Genomic DNA, 26728 nt, shown 5'->3' with positions numbered 1-26728 from the left:
GAGGCAGAGGCAGGCGGATTTCTGAGTTCGAGGCCAGCCTGGTCTACAGAGTGAGTTCCAGGACAGCCAGGGCTATACAGAGAAACCCTGTCTCAAAAATCCAAAAAAAGAGAGAGAGAGAGAGAAAGGAAAGAAGGAAGGAAGGGAAGAAGAGAAAGAAAGAAAGAAAGAAAGAAAGAAAGAAAGAAAGAAAGAAAGAAAGAAAGATAGATCAGAGTTCAATTCTCCATCAGGTGACTCACAATCACGTCTAACTCCAGCTTCAAATGAGATCCAAGTCTTCTATAGACACCTGCACTCATGTGTACATACCTATACGGACATACATATAATTTTAAAAATAACAAAAATAAATCTTTTAAAAAAAAGAAGAAAAAGAAAGAAAGCTGTTTGTGTATACTCAAGCTTTTCATCTGACTGAAAAGCCTCTCTACAAGTTAGTTACAAAGATGACTGCTAGAATTCCTATCTACTTGTGTGGTCAGAAACGTACAGACTCAGAGTCCCACACCCCAAAACAAACAGGAAGCAGGCAGTCAGTCCTCTCCTATCTGACCTTAAGATCCTCATGAGCACCTTTGCTCTCACAGGGGACCTGGGTGGGGGTTGGGGGGTGAGTGGGGTGGGTAGGGTGCCTGATCACACATCCTAGTCTCTGGGCCAAAGAGAAGCAGGAGCCACAGCACTAGAGTGCAGAACTCCACCTGAAGGGGATTTTAAAACATACATGAGACCAGGGCCTGGCCTGCTACTTCAAGATTGTGAAGAAAGGTGAAGAGTGAACCAGAAAAGAAAGCCCTTTTATGACCCAAACGAGGATATTGCCCTCTCATGTGCCATGAAGGGCTAATTAGAGTCAGACTATCCTTTTGGTCAAGTACACAGTCTCATGCTGACAACCTGAGGTACAATAAGAACAGACACAGTTCTTCCAGTCAGGAAAATCAGAGTGCAAAACACAGCTCAGGAATTCCACTACAACAACAACGCTACGTATGTGTCTGCTGAAGCCATCACCAGAACACAGGACCTATGACTGAACATCTGTAACCACGAAGCCCCCAAAATTGGATGCAAAATAGTATAATCTATACAGGCATGTTTCTGTGAATCTACAACTAAAGAGCTAAAAGCACTACGGTAAAATGTGAAAGCAGCAACCAACCAAATCTAACAGCCAAGAAAGGATGGGGAGGAAACTCCGCCCATAGGAGGATAGCACAGATGAACCCTGATTCACTTGTGTGAGTTACCACCATGCCGTGTTTACTCCATTGGCCTGGTACCTCAAATACGACTATACTTCCAAGTCCTTTTCCTAAGGAATCTCCCATTCAACCTGCAATGCTCTAGTGGTGCCTTTTGTTTTGTTTTGTTTTGTTTTGTGTTTTCGAGACAGGGTTTCTCTGTGTAGCCCTGGCTGTCCTGGAGCTCGCTCTGTAGACCAGGCTGGCCTCGAACTCAGAAATCCACCTGCCTCTGCTTCCCAAGTGCTGGGATTAAAGGCATGCGCCACCACCGCCCGGCTAGTGTTGCCTTTTCTACCCCTCAAAAATCAGCCATGGACATTAAGGAAGAAGAGTTTCAGATTTTTAGAAAAAATAAACCTAATTATCAGCTAACCTAAAATAATGATCTTGTCATTTGTCACCTGACTTCTTCACTGGTTAAACACTAAAGCAGTCCCCTGTATACTTGTTAGAACAATAAACAGAAGTAATGTAAAACCTCATCTGTGTCTCCTTCAACCAGACCCTGTAACTGTTGGCTGCATGCTTTGTAGTAAAGAATTGACAGAAGGCAACTGTATTTATATGACTGACCAATACAAGCCAACTAGATTCAAAAAACATCATCATAAACAATGAGTCTGGCACAATAGAAGTGGTTATCTCCATACTTACAACCAGATCTGAAGTCTTCATTCATTTCATTATTTGGAGACATCTGTAAATCTTGTTGATCAATAAAAGATGTGTAGTAGGCAAGGTCGGTGACCCATCTTCCGTCCTCACTTTTGTAGACGACATTCTGTGAGAGATCTACTTCTAAAAAGTAAATTCAAAAACCACTGAATGATGCATGGATCAAGTAACTTAACATGGTGCACAAGTCTGCTCAAAATGGGTTTAACAAAGGAAAATCCACTTCCCCAAAAGAGAAATACCTCTGATGGCACCAGCATAAGCTCACCCTCCAGTGGGTAAGAATGGGTGGGGTGTAATGGGGGAAAGGAAGGGACAGCTGCACTAGCTGTCTGCTTAACTTTATTATTTCTGAGCAACAATCATGAAATATTAGTATATTTTAAAAATCTTTTAAAATCCATAATAACATAGGGAGGAAGTCATGGGGTCCTCTTCTACACAGGGGAACCTCTGGCATTCAAGGGCTGATAGGGGAGAGAAATTTTTCTTTAGTAATGGGATTACTAGGGAGTTATTGATACTCCAGAGGACAGGCTTCCAACCATGCTTACTGGCTCCAATTAAACCCCAAGGAACACAAAACAAAAACAAACAAGACATGAAGGTGGGATGGGGACTTGGTGGGGAGGAGTTTGTGGGTGAAGAGGGTAAGGGAGGGACGAATGTGACCACAATGTATTACATGGCTGTTTAGCTGGGGGTTTTAGTGGGAGTGGGACTGTCTCTGACTCCTTTGCTTGCCTTTGGGACCCTTTTCCTCCTGTGGGTTGCCCTATCCAGCCCTGATATGAAGGTTTGTGCCTAGTATTGTACCTTCTTATACCATGCTCAGCTGACATCCCTGGAGGCCTGCTCTTTTCTGAAGGGAAATGAGAAGTGGAACTGAAGGAGGCGGCTAGGAGGATGAAGGGAGGGGAGGCTGTGGCCAGAATATATTGTTTATGAATAAAAAGAAAACTGTTAAAGAATATTTTTTTAAATCCATAAAAGCATTTAAAGACTTCAACATAAATAATCAGAGAGTTCTATGTGGAAGCTTAGCCTAAACATCTTACGCATTTCTTTAATTCTATTTAAAATTAAATAGTCTACTTACTGTCACTAGTCTTTGAACCGGACTCATAAAGTCCACATGCTCTCCTTTCAGAAGTTGGTGACCAAAGAGTATCAGGAGAATTAATTCCATTGTCACCATTAGTTTTCAAAGATGCAATGTCTCCATCTTTTTGAATAAACACTGTAGGAGTCTCTGCATTTAAACATCTATCCACATTCGGAACTGTTTCTAAATCTGAAGCAAAATGCTTATTTTGGTGAGGAGATTCTGAATTCCGTTTGATATAGTCAGCTGGGTCAAAGTCATCTTCTGTTTCTGTGCTGTGACGGTCAGTAGATCTGAGAGTCTCATCCACAGCACGCAGCCTCTTCAGCACAATCTCCTCTCCTCCACATCCCTTTAAGAGTTATTAATGGAACAATACTAAGTTTCGTTTTTCACACTCATTTTGACATTTAATGGACAAAGCAATGCAACAACTATAAAATGCTTATTATATAAATAAATGGCCTATAAAGTATTCAGTATATCCTGGACTATGTATGAGCTAAGCAGTTTACCAAAGCCCAAGTTTAAAATGTGCTCAGGCTCAAGTCTATTCACAGATGAACTGTGAGGATACCAGTTCTCACTTTGGTTATTAGAATTTAAAAAATAAGATAAAGGAGAGAAGGGTATTCGTGGCATGACAGTGCTAATGTGCCTTATCAGCTGGGGCCCAGATGAACTAGACGAATTCAGAGGCCTTTCAAGCCTTTAAAGAAGATGGTGTCTGCCGATATACTGTCAGAAAGCCCAGGACCAAAGCACCCGAGATTTGGCATCTTGTCACTTACCAACTTGTCCTACAACTTGAACACCAATGCACTGCTCTGAAGAAACAACACACTAAGAAAAGGGAGGAGAAGGCAGCAGAGCAAGAAAGTGAAGAAAGCCAAGGAAAGACACCAGGAACCAGCTGCCAAGAGATGGATGCTACTCTCCTTATTCTGAGAGCAGTCAAAAGTAAATCTCTAAGACTAACAAATGCATGAGCAGACGTTTAAAAAAAAAAAAAATGTGGTCATAGCAATTACACACATCAACAAACTTACAAACCAAAAGCACAAAAGCAGCCCTCTCTGTCCATCACATCACAAGACAAAACTGTAAGTTACACATTTGTAATTACCAATAAAAGTCTCTACAAAAGCAAGCCCAGGGCTGGTGAGATGGCTCAGTGGTAAGAGCACCCGACCGCTCTTCCAAAGGTCCGGAGTTCAAATCCCAGCAACCACATGGTGGCTCACAACCTCCGTAACAAGATCTGACTCCCTCTTCTGGAGTGTCTGAAGACAGCTACAGTGTACTTACATATAATAAATAAATAAATCTTAAAAAAAAAAGCAAGCCCATTAGTGTGAAAAGCTGCATAAAACTAGTATAAGTGAAAGCCTTCAAGTGTGCTGGGCTGCAGGGTGGTACATGCCTTTAATTCCATCATTCAAGAGGCAGGGGTAGGTGGATCTCTGAGTTCAAAGCCAGCCTAGTCTAAATTGTAAATTCCAAGACATCCAGGACTACAAAAAAAAAAAAAAAAAAAGAAGAAGCCTTCCAGTGAAGGACTGCATCTCCTCAAACCACTTGCCAAAATAGCCCTTCTTTAAGCTGCTTTGTTAGGTCTAGGGGGCAAGTTATTTTTTTATCTCATGTGCATTGGTGTCTTGCCTGCATGTATGTCTATATGAGGGTACTAGTTACAGACAGTTTTAAGCTCCCATGTGCGTGCTGGGAATTGAACCTGGGTCCTCTGGAAGAACAGCCAGCGCTCTTAACCACTGAGCCATCCCTCTAGAGCCCTAGGGGGCAAGTTATTAATACAGCCTTGGATTGGTAAGACGATTTCAGTCTAGGAGAGGGAAGGAGGGGAGGAGAGCCAGGCTAGACAAACACATACAAAAACACAGACAAAAAAGGTTTGAGTCAGAAATGCCTACCATGTTTCAAGACAGGAAAAACCAGGTGGCATCAGAACAAAGAGAAAAGTCTTAACATGAAAACATCCTTGAGCAAGGTAAAAAACAAGTGTTTGCTTTTGGTTTCTTGTTTGTTTCTTTTTAATTTTGTTTTTAGACAGGTTCCCATGTATCCTACGCAGGTGTGAACTCAGCTATACAGTTGAGTCGACTTTCAAGCTCCAACCGTCTTGCCTCTACCCAAATGCAGGAACTAAATGCACAGACCACCACAGCCAGCTATATGCTTTACTAAACGACTACATACTAGGCTAAAGAACTTCCCAAATGAACAAGGAAATGCATGACAGCAGATGTTTAAAGCCACGAAAATGTATACACCTGTATAATCGTGAAGTCAATAATACATACAACCAAACACAAACCATAGGAATAGTAATTTTATATTTTTTCCGTATTTTTCAGAGGTCAACATTTTCTTCTGAAAATCTGGTATCATACAAACGTGAGATTACTGGGAAGTTAAATAAAATGTTCATCAACTTACTCTGCTTTGATTTGGAACAATATCCTTGAAATTGTGTTCCGCTTCCCTCTCAGTTCGCCAGGTATGAGAATAAAGTGACATTACATTATCTACCTGCTTTTTATTATCGACAGTACCTACACAGCCACCTAAAATAAGGAAAAGAGGTTAATGGAGCAATGTCAAAGTCTAGGTAGTCTATGCAATAACTGTCTTCTTAGCTAATACGTAGTATCCATCTGACAAATTCTGCAGATTGGAAGCAAGTGAAAACAAGCATCGTACGGGATGAACATGGGAAGGCTAGTAGCATGCAGAGAGCTGATCTCTCATTCTCCAAGGTCTGAACAGGACACAATCACTTAAAATAGCCACCCAAGAACATACTACTGGACTGCGTGCGAAGCCACCGAGCTCTCAAAAAAATGCAGCGGGAGTTGGGTTTTCCGCTGTCTCCAGCGGTCCGCGGGAAGCTGGTGGCTGCGGGGTTTCAGCCAGCGGAGGATGTCCTAGAGGTGAAGCCCTCCGAGCTCAGCAAGAAGTTGGGATATCTAAAGAGGAAGCCATGGAAACTCTACAAATTCTAAGAAGAGAATGTCTCACAAATAAACCAAGATGTGCCGGTACATCTGTGGCAAGCGAGAAGTGCACAGCACTGGAACTTCTCGAGCAAGAGCATACCCAGGGCTTCATAATCACCTTCTGTTCAGCACTCGATAACATTCTTGGGGGTGGAATACCCCTAATGAAGACGACAGAAGTTTGTGGTGTACCAGGTGTTGGAAAAACACAGTTATGTATGCAATTGGCAGTAGATGTGCAGATTCCAGAATGTTTTGGGGGCGTGGCCGGTGAAGCAGTATTTATTGATACAGAGGGAAGTTTTATTGTTGATAGAGTGGTCAGCCTTGCAACTGCCTGCATTCAGCACCTTCATCTCATAGCAGGAGCACACACAGTAGAAGAACATCAGAAAGCCTTGAAGGATTTTACTCTTGAAAATATTCTTTCCCATATTTATTATTTTCCTTGTCACGATTATACTGAGCTGCTGGCACAAGTCTATCTCCTTCCAGATTGCCTTTCAGATCATCCAAAGGTGCAGCTGGTAATAATAGACAGAACTGCTTTTCCCTTTCGTCATGACCTTGAAGATCTTTCCCTTTGTACTTGATTACTAAATGGCCTCACCCAACAAATGATCAGCCTTGCAAATAATCACAGATTAGCTGTTATTTTAACTAATCAGATGACAACAAAGGTTGATAAAAATCAAGCTTTGCTTGTTCCTGCATTAGGGGAAAGCTGGGGGCATGCTGCTACAATAAGGCTCATTTTTCACTGGGAACAAAAGCAAAGATTTGCAACATTGTACAAGTCGCCAAGCCAGAAGGAGTCTACAATACCATTTCAGATCACACCTCAGGGATTTAGAGATGCTGTTGTCAGTGCTGCCTCATCTCAGACCGAGAGTTCTTTGAATTTCCGGAAATGGTCACGAGGACCAGAGGAAGAGTGCTGACCAAATGCTGATGCCGGTGCATCCAGTTAACTGATGATGTGCTAGCCAAAGTGTGTGTATGTGCATTGTGGGGGGGTGGGGGGGTGCCTACAAAAGCAAGCGGAGGGTGGTGGATCTCGTGGAACTAGAGTTAGAAGTAACTGAACCACCATGAAGGTGCTGGGAACCAGAACCTAGTCCTGCAAGAACCAAAAATGTTCCCAACTGCTGAGCCATCTCTCCAGCTCCTCCACCCTGTCTCTGAGGCAGGGTCTTCTGTTTTGTCTCTTCACTCTCCAGGTCTGCATACTTTAACTACTTCTGTTTTGGCCTCCTGTCTTACTAGGAACACTGGGATGCAGGTGTGTAGCACACTGTGGACTCTGAGAATTGAACTCAGATTGTCAGGCTTGCAGAGCAAGGGCTTTTACCCACTGAACATCTTTCTAGGCCCTCCTTAAATTTTAAGAAAAAAATCTCTCACTGAACATGGAGCTCACTGCTTCAGGGCCACCGGTCTACCCCAGCAGCACCAAGATGCATACATGTGCTGCACTGCACCAGCTTTTATTATATGCCGTCCTCATGCCTGCATGTCAGGGGCTTTACCCACAGAGTCGTTTCCCTAGCTCCTGAAAAGATTTTCTGAAGCACTGTTCTATAATTATATTTTAATATGTTTTTATTTTGAGTAACGTGGAAAGCTGACCTTATGTTACCTATCTGGAAAAGAACGTACTACTGAATTTCTACCAGTACCAATTCAAGCAGACATGATTACAATTATTTCTAGTGTCTTTATATACGCAGAACTGTTAAAATTAATGACGACGGCAGTTTCACATTAACATATAAAACAAAACCACTCAGTAACAAATTTAACCAGAAGGTAACTGACCTCTTGCTCAGACATTAAAAACCCTTTTCAAAGTTTTTAGGCTAAAGATTCAAAAGGAAAAGGAAAATAAACTGAATACTAATCACAACAAAGTTTTTTTTTCCTGAAAAGGTAAAATTAAACCCAAATTAAGAATAAAGGAGAGCCAGACATAGAGGCTCATTCCTAAACTTTCAGTAGTCAGTAGTCTAAGGCTGAAAGACTGCAATCTGGAGTACACAGTAAGACCCAGGCCAGCCTAGGTTACTATATGAAGTCTTAAAAAAAAAAAATCACATTTCAACACTTACTAGTTCCCGGCAGACAACCATGGCCTCCCTCAGACTCTGAGTGAGGAGTAGTAGAATTTCCTGAAGTACATGCATCATGAGGAAGCCGAGGACTGTTATTTTCTGATTGAAACTCAAAGTTTAAGATACTGTCTTCATTTGCCTGTCAAGAAAGTATCTGCTTTTAAATTAAAAGAGAACATTTTGAGGAAAACAGAGTGTCTGCCTTACTGAGGGATGCTAGTTAGACAATAAGAAAAAAATCAGGCCAGGCGTGGTGGTGCACGCCTTTAATCCCAGCACTCGGGAGGCACACAGGCGAATTTCTGAGTTCAAGGCCAGCCTGGTCTACAGAGTGAGTTCCAGGACAGCCAGGGGAACACAGAGAAACCATGTCTCAAAAAAATTTTAAAAAGAGAAAAAGAGGAAAAAAAAAAAAGAAAGAAAGAAAAAAATCAGAAAAACCACCCTGGCAAATACCAGTAGAGTACTTGATTCCAAGAGGCTTCAGTAACTAAGCTAAGCAACAGTTTGTTAGGACTTGCTGGAGACAGGATGTTTACAAGGCTTTGATGTGTCATCCCACAGATGACTTAATCACGAAGAAAAATCACCTGCATAAGAGACATGAGCAACGACATTACCAAAGAGCAGCCAGGGAGAGCCAACATCAAACAGAAGGCTGGCAGAAGCGCAGATGCATCCACTGCCGTGAGGTGGGGCTTACACAGCAGCCGTTCCTAACCAACTTACTCAGGTGGAAAATGGATCACTAACGTTCTTGCCAAATGTCTAACTATTCTAACTAAGGGATATAGTGATCAGAAGGTCCACATTACCAGTCTACAAAACAAAGAGCCTAAATTGTATAAAATGCTTAATGCATGAACAAGTTGCAAGCTAAAATAAAGAAATCCAACAACCACAGGTCGATTAAACTATGAATCACAAACAGTAAAAATAAAGAATATTTTAGAGATAACTGAGCAAGTTTGAATATGGTCATTAATTTAAACCAATGCATCAGGGACTGGAGAAATGGGTCAGTGGTGAAAAGCTAGTCTCAAGAATTGGGTTTGGTTCTAACACCCATATAGTTGCTCACAATCATTTGTAATTGCAATCTCAAGAGATCTGACTCTCTACTCTGGCCTCTGAGGGCACCAGGCATGCAAGCAGTCTAGGCATACATGCAAGTAAAACATCCATATGCATGAAATATATCTTAATTTTAAACTACTGTATCACAGGTATATAACAGCATGTGGCTATGTTGGAAAATGTTCTTATTCATTGGTGACAAATTTTAGTGTATAGTCATAAATCATTTGCAATTTGTTTTCAAATGATCCAGAGAGAAAAAATGCTATAGCAACAAGATGATAATTGCTAATGAAGACAAAGGATGCCGACTGCCTACACTTTCCTCATTATCCGACCTTCTTGCATGGAACCCATGCTGGCCTTGAAGTCCGAATCCTCCTGAACCAGTGACTCAAGGGCTGGCTTCTTAACCTCCTCTTTTACTTTCTTAAGGGAGACCAAAGGGAGAGGAAAGAGAGAAGAAAGTCCTTTTTTTGTGTGTGTGGTTTTTTTTCAAGACAGGGTTTCTCTGTAGAGCCCTGGCTTTCCTGGAACTCACTTTGTAGACCAGGCTGGCCTCGAACTCAGAAATCCACCTGCCTCTGCCTCCCGAGTGCTGGGATTAAAGGCGTGTGCCACCACCCCCGGGTGAAAGTCCATTTTTTTATCCATTTGAAGTCCACAGGAAAGCCATAGACTTAAGTCTATAACATTAACATGGAATGGACCAGGTACAGTGGCAGGACACTCATCCTAGCAACTGGACAGATGGAGGAGTTCCAGGTGAGTTGTAGGCCAGCCTGGTCTACATGAAACCATAGCTCAAAACAAAACAACAACATAAAAAAAAAAAATCTAGTAAGACAGTGGTTTACAAGGTCAAATTTCTTTATAAACACAAACAAAAAGAAAAACCAAAGACTAGAACACACTTGACTGGGATCACTTACAGGGAACTTAAAACCATCTGCTGGTGACTCCTGTCCTCCTGCTTCATACACCATCCCTGGAATGGCTAGTTGTTCAAAATATGCTTCTAAATGATCATCATAAAATTCTTCATCATTAATATCATCATCTATTGATAAAGTAGAATGAAAAGTAAGGTAGGTTTTTCAATTAAAAACTGAACTCCACATAATTTTTAATCATAAATGCTGATAAAACATGGCAGGGCAGTGGATGACATAATTTTACTTTTATGCAAAGCATAAGAAAACTATCATAAAGTCAGAGGAGGTAGTGTATACCTATAAATTCCTAGCACTTAGAATGTAGGAACCAGGCTGGAAAGATGGCTCGGTAGTTAAGAGCACTCCAGAGGACCCAGGTTCAATTTCCAGCACCCACATGGCGGCTCACAACTATTTGTAACTTCTGGTCCAGGGGATCTGACACCCTTAAACACACATACATGCAGGCAAAACACTAATGTAAATTAAATAATAAATGGAAGGAAGGAAGGAAGGAAGGAAGGAAGGAAGGAAGGAAGGAAGGAAGGAAGGGAGGAAGGGAGGAAGGGAGGAAAAGGAAAAGAGAAGAGAGGGGAGGAGGAGAGGAAAAGAAAAGGAAAAAGAAAAGAAGAAAGAGAAGAGAAGAGAAGAGAAGAGAAGAGAAGAGAAGAGAAGAGAAGAGAAGAGAAGAGAAGAAGGGCTGGAGAGATGGCTTAGAGGTTAAGAGCACTGACTGCTCTTCCAGAGGTCCTGAGTTCAATTCCCAGTAACCACATGGTGGTCCACAACCATCTGTAATGGGATCTGATGCCCTGTTCTGGTGTGTCTGAAGCTACAGTGTACTCATCTGCATAAAATAAACAAACATATTTTTGGGGGAAAAAAAAAGAAATCAGGGAAGGGGGGAGGATTAAGGACACAACTTAATGGTCGAGTGCTTGTCTAACATACAGGAGGTCTAGCGCTGAAGACCCAGGACCACAGAAGAAACAAGAAAACAGACAGAAAGAGATTGACTGATCTAGTTATCCGTGACACAGGGGATCCTGAACTCAAGGCCAGTATAACATTTCCTCTCACCAATTAAACAAAAATAATGCCTTTAACGCCAAGACAGAGGCAGGCAGATAGATGTCTATGAGTTTCTGAGCTGCATAATCTACCTAGGGAGTCCTAGACCAGCCTATAGAGTGAGACCCTATCCACAAAGAAGTAAAACAATAAATCTTGCTACTCAGAATAGTCAAAAAAAAAGGCCAGGCATGATGGCACACGCCTTTAATCCACTCAGGAGGCAGAAACAGGTGAATCTCTGTGAGTTCAAGGCTACATCCTGGTAACAAGGCTGTTACACAGAGAAAACCCTATCTCAAAACAAAACAAAACAAAACAAAGCAAAGCAAAACAAGTCAAGAGAGTCTTGTTACAGGTAGAAGGAAAAGACAAAGACGACAACGACCGAAAGTGTACTAACTATTGCAACACAGACACAAAGTGAAGTGGCAAGGGAAAGGCTGAGAGCACCACTCATGCTGTAGTACCAGAGGAACTGTCCAAGTTTGTCAGTGTTAACAGTTTTTCATTGTCTAATAAGCTGGTATGGCTGAAATCACTGTTTGGATTCACGGCTTCGAGATGCTTCTTAGGATCAGGCATGGCAATCTAAAAGGAAACAAATGGTACAAGGCTATAAAGAAGACCAAATATTTAATCTGCAGCACAGTTAATAAATGAAAAGAACAGGCTAGTCAATGAAGAATTCCATTTTCCATGGACTAGTAGCATCCCTTCCTGCCCTACTCTACTTCCCTATCGAACTGCCTCCACAGCTTACGCATCTACTAACATGGTCAACACACCTCACAACTGAATTTGGGCAATACAAGGCTTGCTACAGGAAGTGAATACACTACAAAAGCTGGAATAAATATTCTTTTTTGTTTTGTTTTGGGTTTTTTTTTTTTGGGGGTTTATACAGGGATTCTCTGTATAGCCCTGGCTATCCTGGATCTCACTTTGTAGACCAGGCTGGCCTTGAACTCAGAAATTCACCTGCTTCTGCCTCCCGAGTGCTGGGATTAAAAGTGTGTGTGCGCCACCACACCCAGCTGGAACAAGTATTCTTAATCCAAGCAATCTTTCCTATCATTACTTAGAACTACCTATTTATCTTCTCTCGGACCCAAGGCCCAGCTATCACTAAAGGGCATGCCAAGTTTACCACACACAGTCGCGTCCCAGAATGAAAAGTTAACACTTCCTTGTCCATGGATACCATGGACACTAAAACCATGGATACCAGTTTAAGAGTTGCCTGCAAAACGTGCCTAATTTCAAGATAAAAACCAATGCATGTCAATGTGATTTTACATTAATACAGGATGGGGCTCAGCTAGTCCAATAAATATATAAGATACAAGTTAGTGCCATAACTTTTATTTTTTTATTATTTTTTGAGGCAGGGTCTCACTATGTGGTGAGCTTGGAACTTGATATGTAGAACAAGCATAAAGTTGTAGAGATCTGCCTGCCTCTGCCCCTCTGCCCCTGCCTCTGGAGTGTTGGGATCAAAGGTGTCCAATACGACATCTAGACAGAACTATATTTGAATCTCCTCATTACCAGAGGAAAACCACTCCTTTGTTTTTGAAGGCAATGAAAAGTGTTTCAACCTGATACTCACCTAGGAGGTAGGTCTCTGGGGTTTTGTTTTGTTTTGTTTCAAGCGTGATAATGCACGCCTTTAATCCCAGCACTGGGGAGGCAGAGGCAGGCAGATTTCTGAGTTCAAGGCCAGACTGATCTACAAAGTGAGTTCCAGGACAGCCAGGGCTACACAGAGAAACCCTGTCTCTAAAAATCAAAGATTTACTATTATAAGTACACTGTGGCTATCTTCAGAAACACCAGAAGAGGGCGTCAGATCTTATCACCAGTAGTTGTGAGCCACCATGTGGTTGCTGGGAATTGAACTCAGGACCTTCAGAAGTGCAGTCAGTGTTCTTACCCACTGAGCCAACTCACCAGCCCGGTTATCTGCTCTTAAGTACCTTGATTACTAAATGCGGAAGGACCCACCTCCTGTAGGTGGCAGCACTCCCTAAGCAGGGGATCCGAGATAGTATAGAAATCCCAGCACTCTTGAGACAGAGGCAACCTACATAGTGAGCTCCAGGACAGCCAAGGCCTCACAGAGACACCTAGTCTCCAAAAACAAAAACCCTAGAGAAAGCAATGTAAGCAGGAGCATGCATGCACTCACTGCTCTCCGCTCCTGATTATGAATCTGATGTGATCAGCTCACTCAAGCTCCTGCTACTGTCAATTCCCAGTTATAATGGACTATAATATGGAACTGTGGACTAAAATAAAATCTTTCTCCCCCTCGTTTTAAAAGGGTATTTTAATCACAGCAGCAGGAAGAGAAACGAAGGCACAGAGTCTTCCCAGATAGCCCAAGCTAGCTTCAAATTCACAGCAATTTTCACACCCCAGCCTCCCAAGGGCTAGGAATATTGGAATAGACCACCAAGCACTGCTTACTAAATTTCCATGTTTACTGTAAAAGTTCTGTTATGTACCAGCTTCTCTCTCTCTCTCTCTCTCTCTTTCGTCATGTGTGTGTGTGTGTGTGTGTGTGTGTGTGTGTGTGTTTAATAAAAATGTTTCCTCCGATACAGCAGGGCATGTGTGTAACATGTGTGTAAAGGAATGGATAATATATAAAAACTTACCTTGTGCTCTTCATTATTTGTCCATGATTTTAAGTGAAAATCAAGAGCTGGATCTGTTAAAGAAACAAAAACAAAAAAATGAAGGGACAGATTATTTTTCAGCCTAATCATATTTAAAAGTGACAAATAAAAGAACTAAACATTTTTTATCTTGAAACAGAATAGATAATACAGGATGATAATACAAGAATCCATCCTTGCCCACCAGGAGTCAAAGACTTGGACACTCTCCAGGCCCACAGCAATGCAACCAGCCAAACGTGGACAGAAACCACGAACTACAATAAATCCTTTCTCCAACTAAGGTTTTCCAGAAACTTGTCACAGTTAGTCTTATTAGTCTGGGCAATGATGGCACACACCTTTAATCCCAGCACTCAGGAGGCAAAGGCAGGCGGATATCTGAGTTCGATGCCAGCCTGGTCTACACAGTGAGTTCTAGGACAGCCAGGGCTACACAGAGAAACCCTGTCTCGAAAACAAAACAAAACAAAAACAAACAAAAAGAACTCTTTTTTTTTTTTTTTTTTTGGTTTTTTGAGACAGGGTTTCTCTGTGTAGCTCTGGCTGTCCTGGAACTCACTTTGTAGACCAAGCTGGCCTCGAACTCAGAAATCCGCCTGCCTCTGCCTCCCGAGTGCCAAAAAGAACTCTTATTAGTATATATCCTAGTCTATTTTATTGCTTTACGTTCTGTCAAATTCATTTCCAAAACCGGTCACCATTTCCTTCCTCACGCTTCATTGTTGTTGTTTTGATTGGTTCGCTTTTGTTTTTGATTTTTTGAGACAGGGCCTCTCACTATGCAGTCCTGGCTGTTCTGGAAGCTAAGTTTTATAGACTCTCTGGCCTCAAAAGCAGAGACCCCCCTGACTCTGCTTCCTCATGCAGTGATTACAGTGTGTGCTACCACACCCAGCCACCATTTTCCATTTCTACCATCAAAGTTTGAGTTTCAGTTTCTGTAACTCTTGAACAATGTTTGCTGTTTTCTCCTTTTTTTTGTTTTTTGTTTTGATTCTATGTGACTGTCTATCTGTATGTCTGGGCACTGCATGTCTGCAGTCCCCTCAGACATCAGAAGAGGCGCTGGACCTCTTTAAAGTGGAGTTGTGGATGGGTGTGAGCTGCCAGGTAAGTAAGACGAATCAATCTGGATCCCTGGGAGAATAGCAAGTGCTCCTAACCACCGAGTCATCTCTCAGACCCCAGTCTTTATCTTTGAGATGTATCTATTTTGGATATGAAGCAGTATCTCATGATTTTGCTTGCTTTTTTCTTATGACTTATGTTATGAAAAATCTGTGAGTTTACTGGACCTTGCATACAAATTTTTACAGAGAACTGTCTACTCAAACCCTTTGCATATTTGTCTTTTCAATATTAAAGTTCTTTATATATTTTTAATACTAGTACCTTGTATATATAATATGTAATTAATATATACAGAAAATAATTTTAAATAAATAAACTATAATGTAATTACATACAGAAAAATATCTTTCCACTTTTGGTTGTTTTGTCACTTTCTTGACAGCTTGAAGTGTAGCTGATACTAATCTCTTCTATTTTCATAGATAATTGAAATTTTACATCAGGAGAAACACAAACATACCTAAAAATTGTTCAAGCTATAAATGTATATTTGCTCATCAATCTTCTAACACTCAAACATGGTATTATAAGTACTGAATTATACCTCCAATTTATATCATTGCTATAGTAAACCAAAAGTATATAGTTTTCAATTTCTGGTTTTGAGTTCTTTCACAAAGGGAAAGAACAAGTTGTGGGAGGAAACACAGGTGTGGTGAGACACATCTGCAATCCTGGCATTCAGGAAACTGAAGCAGGAGGATTGCTATAAGTTAGTGCTAGCCTTGGCTACATAGCAAGGTACAAAGCCAGTCAGAGTACATAGCAAAATTGTCTTCAAAAAACACAAGCGGCACCGGGCGGTGGTGGCGCACACCTTTAATCCCAGCACTCGGGAGGCAGAGGCAGGTGGATTTCTGAGATCAAGACCAGCCTGGTCTACAAAGGGAGTTCCAGGACAGCCAGGGCTACACAGAGAAACCCTGTCTCAAGGAAGAAAAAAAACAAAAAAAACCCACAAAGGGGCACAAGGAAAGAAAAGTAGAAAGAATTAAGAGTACCACGCAGGAGCCACAAGCAGGAGCCACATCCTGTAATGCTGGCAACACCTCACACTTTGACAGAGCCTCACACTTTGTAGCTTTCCTACTTTATATATCAACTTTAAAATCAATTTAAAAATTTTTTAAAAGTATAAACTTGATTGTCTAAGAAATAATAATTTATTTTAGAATTTCTAATTTATCCATTATATTAATACAAAAATCAGCTCCAACTGGTGGGAGGAAAAGTGAGGAATATTAGCAGTGGAGTCTTTGTAATAAACAGGAACAGTGGGGGTTGGAGAGATGGCTCAGCAGTTAAGAGCACTGACTGCTCTTCCAGAGGCCCTGATTCAAATCCAGCAACCACATGGTGGCTCACAACCATCTGTAATGGGATCTGATGCCCTCTGGTGTGTCTGAACACAGCTACAGTGTACTTACATATAATAAATAGTATCTTAAAAAAAAAAAAAAAAAAAAAACAGGACAGTGCTTCACTTACCAACAGCATGGTTCCCAAGGCAAAGGAAATTCATCAAGAGAGCTCTACAAAAGCCCGTGACAAACCAAAACACTGCTTACCACAGGACAAAAGCAGAAGACAGATACCAAGGAAAGGACAGGGAAATTAAAACCATTAAAACGTATACATGAAATAATTTCTAACACTCCATACCTGGTACCTGTTGCAGAGGAGAAACTCCATCCAGGCGGCTCTGGCCCTGAACAGACGCAGCGTTAGCTTGCTTCTCTTCTGCTCTTGGTTTCATGAGAGCATGTGACAAATCTGGACTTTCTATGTAGCTCTTTTTCCTTATAGCAGAACTTTTTGAGGGAGTGAAATTATGATAAAAATTTAGTTACCTTTAGGTAAATCTATGAAAATACCTGTCGTTCAGTTCTGCATTCTGTCTCCGTAGAAATGCATTCTGGGGACTGGATAAGCATGTGGGCTCCTGTGGCACCGAGTCCCCACCTCCAAAGAATAATCACCATCAGCCTGCCTCTCATGAGAAAAAAAAATGTTTTTTTCTTTACCACTTAAGTATTATGCCTAGAAGACAAACTTCCCTTTCTTCTCTCTCTCTCTCTCTCTCTCTCTCTTACTTATGTTGTTGTTGTTTTCAAGACAGGTTTTCCTATCCTGGAGACTCTGCAGACCAGGTTAGAACCCCGAGAGCCACATGCCTTTGCCTCCCAAGTGCGCCACAAACACCTAGCTAAAAACCTAGCTATTTCTAACAATGAGTTATACTTTCAGATACTAGAACAGTGTTCACCAAGACAACAAAATCTCTGAATTAATAAAGGTTTTGTAGTTATTTGTTTTTGTTATGATAGAGGGTCTCACTGGGTACACTTGGTTGCCCTTGAATTTACATAAAGGCTGGTTGGCCTGGACCTTTGATATTCCTGCTTCTACCCGGGATTATAGTATGCCAACATGGCTGGGAAATAAAGTGTCTTAGTCAGGGTTTGTATTCCTGCACAAACATCATGACCAAGAAGCAAGTTGGGGAGGAAAGGGTTTATTCAGCTTACACTTCCACACTGCTGTTCATCACCAAAGGAAGCCAGGACAGGAACTTACACAAGGTAGGAACCTGGAGGCTGACACAGAAGCCATGGAGGGGTGCTGCTTACTGGCTTGCTTCCCCTGGCTTGCTCCGCTTGCTTTCTTATAGAACCCAAGACTACCATCCCAGGGATGGCACCACCCACAATCGTCCCTCTTGCCCTTGATCACTAATCGAGAAAATGCCTGACAGCTGGATCTCATGGAGGCATTTCCTCAACTGAAGCTCCTTTCTCTGTGATAACTCCAGCTGTGTCGACACAAAACCAGTCAGTGTATAAAGGTTTAATAAGTTTTATTTCTACTCCTGCCTCTGTTCTCATACCTAACTTTCTGTCTGTTTCTATAACTTCATATTCAGATGAAAATGTTTTTTGTTAATAGCAATTTTCCTTCTGATAGAGACCAAGGGCCAAGCTTAATTAAATTCAATGAGGAGATCAACAAAAACAAAACAAAACCATGAGCTTCAAGTTAAAGATGTAAGGACCCTGCCATGCTGCCATACACAGCCTTTGCCCTAACTACAATTTACTTCCTATTCTTCTCTATCCCTTTATTAAAGCTGTCATATATTAAATACCTCTAGCTTAAACCAAAGCACACTCATACATAATACAGGGAAATCTCACTTTAATAAAAGAGCACAGGGGTAAAAATACTGTAAATGACAGAAAAGTCTCAAATAAAGTAAACAAATAGAAAAACAAATAATTTCTTTTTTTTCTTTTGTTTTTTTGTTTTTTTGTTTTTCGAGACAGGGTTTCTCTGTATAGCTCTGGCTGTCCTGGAACTCACTTTGTAGACCAGGCTGGCCTCGAACTCAGAAATCCACCTGTCTCTGCCTACCAAGCACTGGGATTAAAGGCATGCGCCACCATGCCCGGCTTAAATAATTTCTCAAAAGAAAACATATATAACGTCTATCAGGAGGCAATTTACAATATAAATGAAAATAATGAATAATGTCTTAGCACATTCAGCCTTGCCAATACTAAAATGCAGAGTTAAACAGAAACCTTAAGACCGTCTATACTAAAACCACCAAGAACTTCAAGTTAAGTTTTAGTTTTAGAGATTCTGGTTTTTCAGAATCAATGTATGCACACAAATGTATAAATTATTTTTACCTCTAAAATGTAAGATCAAAAATCATACTAGGCCAGCAAGATCAATCAACAGATAAAGATTATTTGCCACCAAACCTATTTCCCAGGACCAGTACGGTGGAAAGAAAAAAATAGACTCCAGTAATAGACTCTCACATCCACACATGTGCCATGGCATGTTTCCATGATCAAGCACACATGTCCATCACACACACACCCTCCCCCGCAATGTAATATTAAAAAAAAAAAAAAAAAAAAAAAGAAATAAAAAGGGAAGAGAATGTAATCAGCGTCTCTTCTCTAGTTAACAGATTGGATGCTCTGATTGTCTTCCTAACAACTGCCAGTATTTTTACTTTTTTCAATGACTGTTTCATTTACAATCAGAAAAAAAAATTTAAAGGCTAAAAATGTAGTTAAGAGAGATGTACAGAAAGATCTTTCTTACAGACACTAATCAAAGACAAAGTCATCCATTTTCCCCAAGTCTAAAGCAAGAACTCACTCATCACCCTGAAAGCTGAGCCGTAATCTTTCTCTTGGCTCAGGGTTGTCACTCTGGTCACTGGGAGATGATGCAGAAGGAACCGAAAACCTCTCTTCAATTAAGTATGATTCCTGGACATCAGGACACCTGCACAAAATTGTTAGAATTTAAATTACTTACAATTAAAACCTTGCTGGGTGAACAATATAGGATTTTTCAGTAGGGCAATTGCCTAGCGTGCATAAAACTCTGCGTTTGATCCCAACACTACATACTCTGGGTATGGCAGTAGAGGCTTATTCATAATTCTATGTAGAAACAGGAAGATCAGAAATTCAAAGTCACCTTGAGCTACAGTAAATGTGAGGCCAGGCTGGTCTACTTGAGACCTGTCTCAAAATTAACTAATGTCATAGGGCTAAAAAATAAAACTAACCGCCATCAAATAAAAAAACACCGAAGCCCCAGTGTTACCATAACCCCTTTATCCCAAAGGTCAAAATGCTATCCCTCATTAAATTGTTAGATTGGAAGGTGTTCAATAGTGGTCAGATATTTAACCACAATCAGAATTTACACATTGCAAAGATCATACATGAAATCATGTGTACAAACTACATATATCACATGTGGACTAATAGAAATAAAACGTACTAAGCCAAACATGTACTTGGTTATAAAACTAGAATAAGAAATATAAATAAAATAAAAGGTGGTTTGGTTCCTAAAAAATAAGAAACTTGATCTGAGTAATTTAAAATTATTTGAATACAAGATAATTCATAATCATACAGCAAGGGCTGGGGGGGGGACATAAGGGTAAAGTGCTTGCTTGGCACTCACACGGCCCAGGGGTCAAGCCGTAATACTAGGGAAAGAAACACAAAAGTCAGAAGCACTGAATAAACTTAGCTAGCAAGGAAGGGCAACCACAGAAACCTAGGGAAGCAGGGAGCTGACTGAAAGGAAGGAAAAAAGGAAAACAAGATGCAATGACTGCCACAATCGCAGGACAAGAGAATGGCAGTTATCCAGAGAGAAGCACTGGAAGCCAGAGGCCTAATACATCCCACACTCTACCCTCTCAGAATACTGCAGGGTTTGTAACCTGAAAAACAAAAAATATTTGTTCAAGTGAGTCTTACCTGTTGTCAATGCTGGGTCTGCTCCTGGCAAGTGTAGAAACAGCAATGGGCAAGCCAAAATTTGATGGAAGAGTGACATTTCCCAAAACCTCACTATTACCAAGTAGTGAATTGGCTAAAAAGCTCGGAAATGACTCTTCTGCTATTCCTCGGAAATCTTCCATCTCACTGCAACAACAGCATTTGAAAAATAAGCTGAATATTTCATTACCATAACATCTTCCAATGATTAAAAGAACAATGTCTCTTTAAAAAAAAACACTCACACAAGATTTTTGTAACACCAATAAGAATGGTTACTAACAAATACTCTAACTAAAGTAAGCCTCAGAACCCCTTGCCACCTTACAATTAAGAACATACACCCCAAATACTAAACTTACCTTCTTAGAAGCAACAGAGCACAGAAACACAAGTTGGATTTACCCACTGTGGTGGTTTGAATAGGAATGGCCCCTCACAGACTCTTGTGTTTGAATGCTTGGTCTTTAGGAAGTGGCATTATTAGGAGGTGTGGCCTGATTGGAGGAAGTGTGTCATGGCGGAGACGAGTTTTGATGTCTCATATGCTTAAGCTAGACCTGGAATGTCTGTGTCCCTCTGCTGCCTGTAGATCAAGATGTAGAACTCTCAGCTCCTTCTCCGGCACCATGTCTGCCTGCATGCTGCCATGTTTCCCGCCATGATAATAATGGACTGAACCTCTGAACTGCAAGCCAGCCCCAATTAAATATTTTCTTTTATAAGAGTTGTCGTATCGAAAGATGGCCTAGTCGGCCATCAATGGAAAGAGAGGCCCATTGGACTTGCAAACTTTATATGCCCCAATATAGGGGAATGCCAGGGCCAAAAGAATGGGAATGGGTGGGTAGGGAAGTGGGGGGCGCTATGGGGGACTTTTGGGATAGCATTGGAAATGTAATTGAGGAAAATATGTAATAAAAATATCAAAAATCAAAAAAAAAAAAAAGAGTTGTCATGGTCATGGTGCCTCTAAGACACCCATGGTTTAGTGGAAGAAGGAATATGAAGAATCACAAAACTTAACGAGTAAGAAAAGCAAAGACAGTATAAAACTAATGCCTTTTAGGGTAAGTTTAGAATTCTGGTATTGAGAGCTGGTGAGATGGCTCAGTGGCAAAGATGCTTGCTGTCAAGCCCAATGACCTAAGTTTAATCCCACACAGTGGAAGGAGAGAATCAGCTCCCATAAGTTGTCCCCAGCTAGGACAACAAAGGAGCTGTGGCATACATGGGTACCTCTGATAATTCTAATTCCTCCTGCTATATCAGTTATTAACTTATGTTTCTAATTTCAAATGCCTCTCTAGAGCTGAGACCCACTACTTACTCCCAGTACTTGTTGTCCATTACAGTTTGAGCCACTGCTCAAGGGTTCCAACTATCCTGCCTAAGTCTAGTCTTTATATGCCAGCAATCTAGGAGGCTGAGACAAGACTGCCTCAGGTTTCAGACCAGCCTGGGCTACATAGCCAGTACCATGCCAGAAGAAAGAAGGTCCTATATTAAAGGTTTTGGGGTTTTTTTTATGCAAACTAACTAAAAACACAAGCCGGAGAACCTGAGATGGATCTCTAGGACCCATATAATGGGAGGAGAGAGGTTATCCTCGCTCCCACAGGTTATCCTCTGGCATGTGTATGCACACATGTAATGATAACAAATTTCAAAAGCTAACCAAAACAAAAAACCCCACCCATGCATAAAATACATACATTTCTAAAACATTCCTGGGCTGGTGAGATGGCTCAGCAGTTAAGAGTACTGACTGCTCTTCCAAAGGTCCCCAGTTCAAATCCCAGCAACCACATGGTGGCTCACAACCATCTGTAACAAGATCTGACGCCCTCTTCTGGTGTGTCTGAAGACAACTACAGTTTACTTACATATAATAAATAAATAAATCTTAAAAAAAAAAAAAATTCCTAAATGGGAAATCGCACAAATTTCCCTTAGCATTCCATTATCCACCAAGTATTGTGAAGAAAATACAATGTTATTTATTATTCTATTGTATTTTAAACAAGTAGCCATGTATGCAATGTCTCCTGCTGTTTTTTAAAGGAGTACAATGGCTTCAATTTTCACACGTTGATTTACTTGTATTTAATGAATCACATTCATAGATACATAAAAGATTACTCCCTGTAGTCACTACAGGTCTATATACTTAGTTACACACATACATTTAAAAGGTACTTGCTGTACAACCAGAACCACTGAGTTGCCAGCAGTCATCATATAACTATTGGCACCCTGTGACACATGTCAAAATTAGGTAGCCATTTCGTATATAACTTTTTAAAACTTACCGTGAAGTTCGCCCACAACGCTGAAATCTGAAGAAAAAGTCGGTTCGGTCGAAATGAAAATACCAGAAGCATGACTTCAAAAGGGTAAGTGCGAACGAATGCACTGTCCTATAGACAGCTGGCCTCCAAACGACTGTGTCAAAAGGGACCTCATGCTTCACGACACAAAGTCTGAAATCGAGAGCAGAGCAGAAGGAGCGGGAGAGTAAGACCAGTCTATCATTTTGCATTAGCCGTTAGGGGTAAGTGTGCAGGAAGCTTAGCAGACACCGATTGACATAAGAACCCTCCCCTCAGAGCGAACAAAAATGTTACTTCCTGAAGCAGAGTCAGGCAAAAGGACAGGACCACCCGCCACCATACAGCAAAGCATGCGCCAGAGCACTTTGCAAGAAGAAAACACCGCCGAGCTCAGAGGCCATGGGAAGTGAGCAATCCCTAGCCGGACCGGAGGGAACAAGGATGCGGCCGCTCCAAAGCCCGGGCAGGGAGCCTGGGCCACACGCCGGCGCCTGATCTTACAGAGCAGCCCAGCCTCCGGCCGGTGTCCCCACCAGACCGGGTCGTTACCGACGCCGCCTGGAAGCCACAGCCTTGCCCTCTCCCTCGAGTCCACCGCACCGACGACCCCTCCTCACCCGGCCACGACCCCCCCAGCTCCGCCAGCCACGAGCGCCAAGGAAACGTCCGCTAGAGGGGTGGATCCGCGGCGCGACAGTGCGCATGCGCGCGCCCCGGAGGCCCGCGAGCTCTTCCTCCTGTAGGAAGCGAGGGCGTGGCCTCTGAGCCCGCTCGGGATTGGGCTAATCTCGGGAAAGGGGCGGGCAGAAGCCTGTGATTGGTAAGAACTGCGCGTTCCTGGATTTGAAGGCCCGAAGCCGCGCAGTTTAGATGGGAGAAACCTTCCCGTAGGCGCCGTTGTGAAACCCATGGGATTTATTCCTCAGTGTGAGATCTCCCCAAAGGTCCGTAAGTCGCCTCTCCCCACTAGGTGGTTTGGTTTTTTTAATTTTCCTATCGCCGCTTAGTGGACTCATAAGCTTCAGGGTTTGCTTTTAACAAATCATTCCTTGGGGTACACACGGTCACGAAAGTTAGCTACACCTAATCGCCTGGGAGAAAGCTGAGACCAACTGGGGGAAATTTATTTCCTTAACTGCCATTCTTCCTAAATCACACAAACCCCATCACCATCTTTGCTCCGCACAAGTTTTGTTTGTTTTGGGGTGGTTCGAGACAGGGCTGCCCTGGAACCTATGTAGACCGGGCTGGCCTGGAACTCAGAAATCCGCCTGCCTCTGCCTCCCAAGTGCTGGGATTAAAGGCTTACACCACCACCGCCCGGCTCCGTACAAATTTTATCTAAAAAATGTATCGAGTCTGTCTTAAAACTTAAGCGTCTCAAAGGGGAAAGGACTCCTCTTCCTAAACAAACTCCTTACCTTACAGCTTTTGAATGTCTATTTAAAAACACTTAGCCGGGTGTGGTGGCACACGCCTTTAATCCCAGCTCTTGGGAGGCAGAGGCAGGCGGATTTCTGAGTTCAAAGCCAGCCTGGTCTACAGAGTGAGTTCCAGGACAGCCAGGGCTATACAGAGAAACCCTGTTTTGAAAAAACAAACAAAAAAAGAAAAAAGAAAACTGAGACTGTTTACAAAGGAAAAAAAAACCTATCTTCTACTCTGCTGTCCACCTGTCCCCTTGTCATATTTTTTCCCTTTTGTGATAATTGTATGTCACATCCAATGAAAACCCAAAATCAAACAAAAACTTAACAAACCCTCAGCTATGGGGCTCAAAGCAATCTATACAAACTACCCTTCTTTCACAAAGATCTTAACCCAATTAATTGGAGGTGAGCTGTGCAATGGGGTTGAAGAGTTCCTTTGTGTCATTCACTCTGTATCTATCCCTGTGTTCCCAACACAAGAACTATCCGCAATTCTCATTCTCAAGTCACTAGAACAAACACTCAGCAACCTGTTGATTCTCCAGAGATGAACCAAAGTCTATGCAGGCAATTTTTTTTTTAAGACTTATTTTAGGTATGTGAGTACAATGTCACTTTCTTCAGACACACCAGAAGAGGGCATTAAATCTCATTACTGGTGGCTGTGAGTCACCATCACAGCCACCAGTGGTTGCAGAGAATTGAACTCAGGATGTCTGGAAGAGCAGTCAGCACTCTTAACCTCTGAGCCATCATCTCTCCACCCCCTCCCTCAAGGCAGCTTTTTTTTTTTTTTTTTTTTTTGGTTTTTCGAGACAGGGTTTCTCTGTGGAGCCCTGGCTGTCCTGGAACTCACTCTGTAGACCAGGATGGCCTCGAACTCAGAAATCCACCTGCCTCTGCCTCCCAAGTGCTGGGATTAAAGGTGTGTGCCACCACCGCCCGGCCCAAGCCTGAACTCTTAGGGCTAGACTGTCTATATGTATAGCAAGTCTTCCTGGTCTTGGTTATGTGCCTTCATTTGTAAAACGGGGATAACTGGAGCCTTCAATTCACACACCCAAGGGAGCACTCGCACACGGAAGCCATTGGTACTCTTACTCGACAGATGGGTGCTCCTACTGTCTTAGCCTGCACCTTACCTTACTTACCAACTAGAAAAACAGACTGAAATTCCCAATGTAGTCTGCAAGGCATTTTTTGAACTTAAGAGCCAGTAGAGGCTCTACAACCAGTAGTACCTTCCAAAGAAACAGAAGTGAAACCCATCCAAAAACATAAACAGGACAGCTCCAGTCCCAAATCTCAGTTACAGGATATAAATTCAGAGTAATCTCACTTTAAATATTATGTGTAGTAAGAATTTTGGACTCTTTAAAGGTCCAGGTATGTGAATATGTTTGTTTTAACCCCGGGTGTGGGATAAGAGGCTGCTTCACAGCAGGTGGCTGATCTGCCTCTTTCACCAGCAGGGGTGTGCTGTATGCTAGCTGCACATGGTTTAGTTCTCAGGAGTCTGGAGAGGGCATGAGAGAGAGCACCGGAGGGCTGTGGAGGCTGCTGCCTCTGGCTGCTGTTGTGCTTTGGCATTTGTTTGTAAGCAAACAGATGAGAAGCAGGAGATGCTAAGATTGGACTGCCCCCTCACACCACCACCAAAACCCAATGCCCCAGTCAGCAGGAAGCTGTCAAGAGGTCTAGATCCCCTTCCCACTATAACCTTTCCCTCCTACCTAGTATCTGGGATTGGAAGTGAGGTAGAGGTAGACTAACCCAATAAAATAGCTTTATTAAAAAAAAAAATCAATCAACAGCCATGTTCCCTGAAAACAGCCCTATTTCTCCACCTTAGCCAACCTGTGAGAATGCCACATCCCTTCCACATTCTACCAGCTAAGGCAAGTCAGTGGTTTTATGTCAGCGGTGCAATCGTGATTATAAAGCAGAGCCCGTTATTCACTATACTACACAAGTGTTTTCTCTCACTAAAATGCATCTGCAGGCTGACTGATCACCTTTTTTATTTTTCATATATCCTCTACGTACACCATTAGTATACTGGACATGCTAGCTATGAAATACTTACTACATTAAGTTGGAGAATGGTCGGTATCAAAGTCTCATTCTAACTCTGTAATAGAGCCACTGAAATCTCGAAGACATAAACTGTTAATTCTGAGAATTATCGAAGCATCCCAAGTGCTGGAATTACAGACGTGCACCACCATGTCTGACTTATTTGGCATTAAACACAACTCAAATATTTCTTTAATTAAACTAAGATCCCTTCTATCTAATCTTTATCCTCTCCAAGTTAAGATGTTCTATAAATAATGTTATAACAATGTCACCAGTATAAAAAATGTACATGCACATATGAAATGCTTCTTAAAACATCTCTTTTAGCCGGGCGTGGTGGGGCACGCCTTTAATCCCAGCACTCGGGAGGCAGAGGCAGGCGGATTTCTGAGTTCGAGGCCAGCCCGGTCTACAGAGTGAGTTCCAGGACAGCCAGGGCTATACAGAGAAACCCTGTCTCGAAAAACCAAAATAAATAAATAAATAAATAAATAAATAAATAC

The 26728-nt window shown here is 41.9% G+C and overlaps 1 protein-coding gene and 1 pseudogene across 4 annotated transcripts in view; one reads left to right on the top strand and one right to left on the bottom strand.

Annotated features, from left to right (window-relative positions):
* Nucleotides 1–23408, bottom strand: part of Cep192 (centrosomal protein 192) — an 86893-nt gene extending 63485 nt beyond the window's left edge. For 2 of the 4 annotated variants that reach the window (XM_029471872.1, XM_029471875.1), the window contains exons 1-12: nt 23334–23393; nt 22696–22866; nt 20363–20530; nt 19236–19364; nt 16722–16870; nt 13905–13957; nt 11712–11832; nt 10168–10295; nt 8156–8297; nt 5488–5615; nt 3025–3382; nt 1905–2048 (exon numbers count right to left, since the gene is read on the bottom strand). In XM_029471872.1, the coding sequence (XP_029327732.1) occupies nt 1905–2048; nt 3025–3382; nt 5488–5615; nt 8156–8297; nt 10168–10295; nt 11712–11832; nt 13905–13957; nt 16722–16870; nt 19236–19364; nt 20363–20526 (1516 nt within the window). In that variant the 5' untranslated portion in view covers nt 20527–20530; nt 22696–22866; nt 23334–23393. The other 2 variants (XM_029471874.1, XM_029471873.1) reach the window with 2 other exon arrangements.
* LOC110285187 lies at nt 5892–6988 on the top strand (annotated as a pseudogene).
* Nucleotides 23409–26728: the final 3320 nt, after the last annotated feature.

Source organism: Mus caroli, chromosome 18 (assembly GCF_900094665.2).
Source record: "Mus caroli chromosome 18, CAROLI_EIJ_v1.1, whole genome shotgun sequence".
NCBI classification, from domain to species: domain Eukaryota; kingdom Metazoa; phylum Chordata; class Mammalia; order Rodentia; family Muridae; genus Mus; species Mus caroli.
The sequence above is the reverse complement of the archived record's forward strand: the minus strand, read 5'-3'. Positions and strand labels throughout refer to the sequence as shown.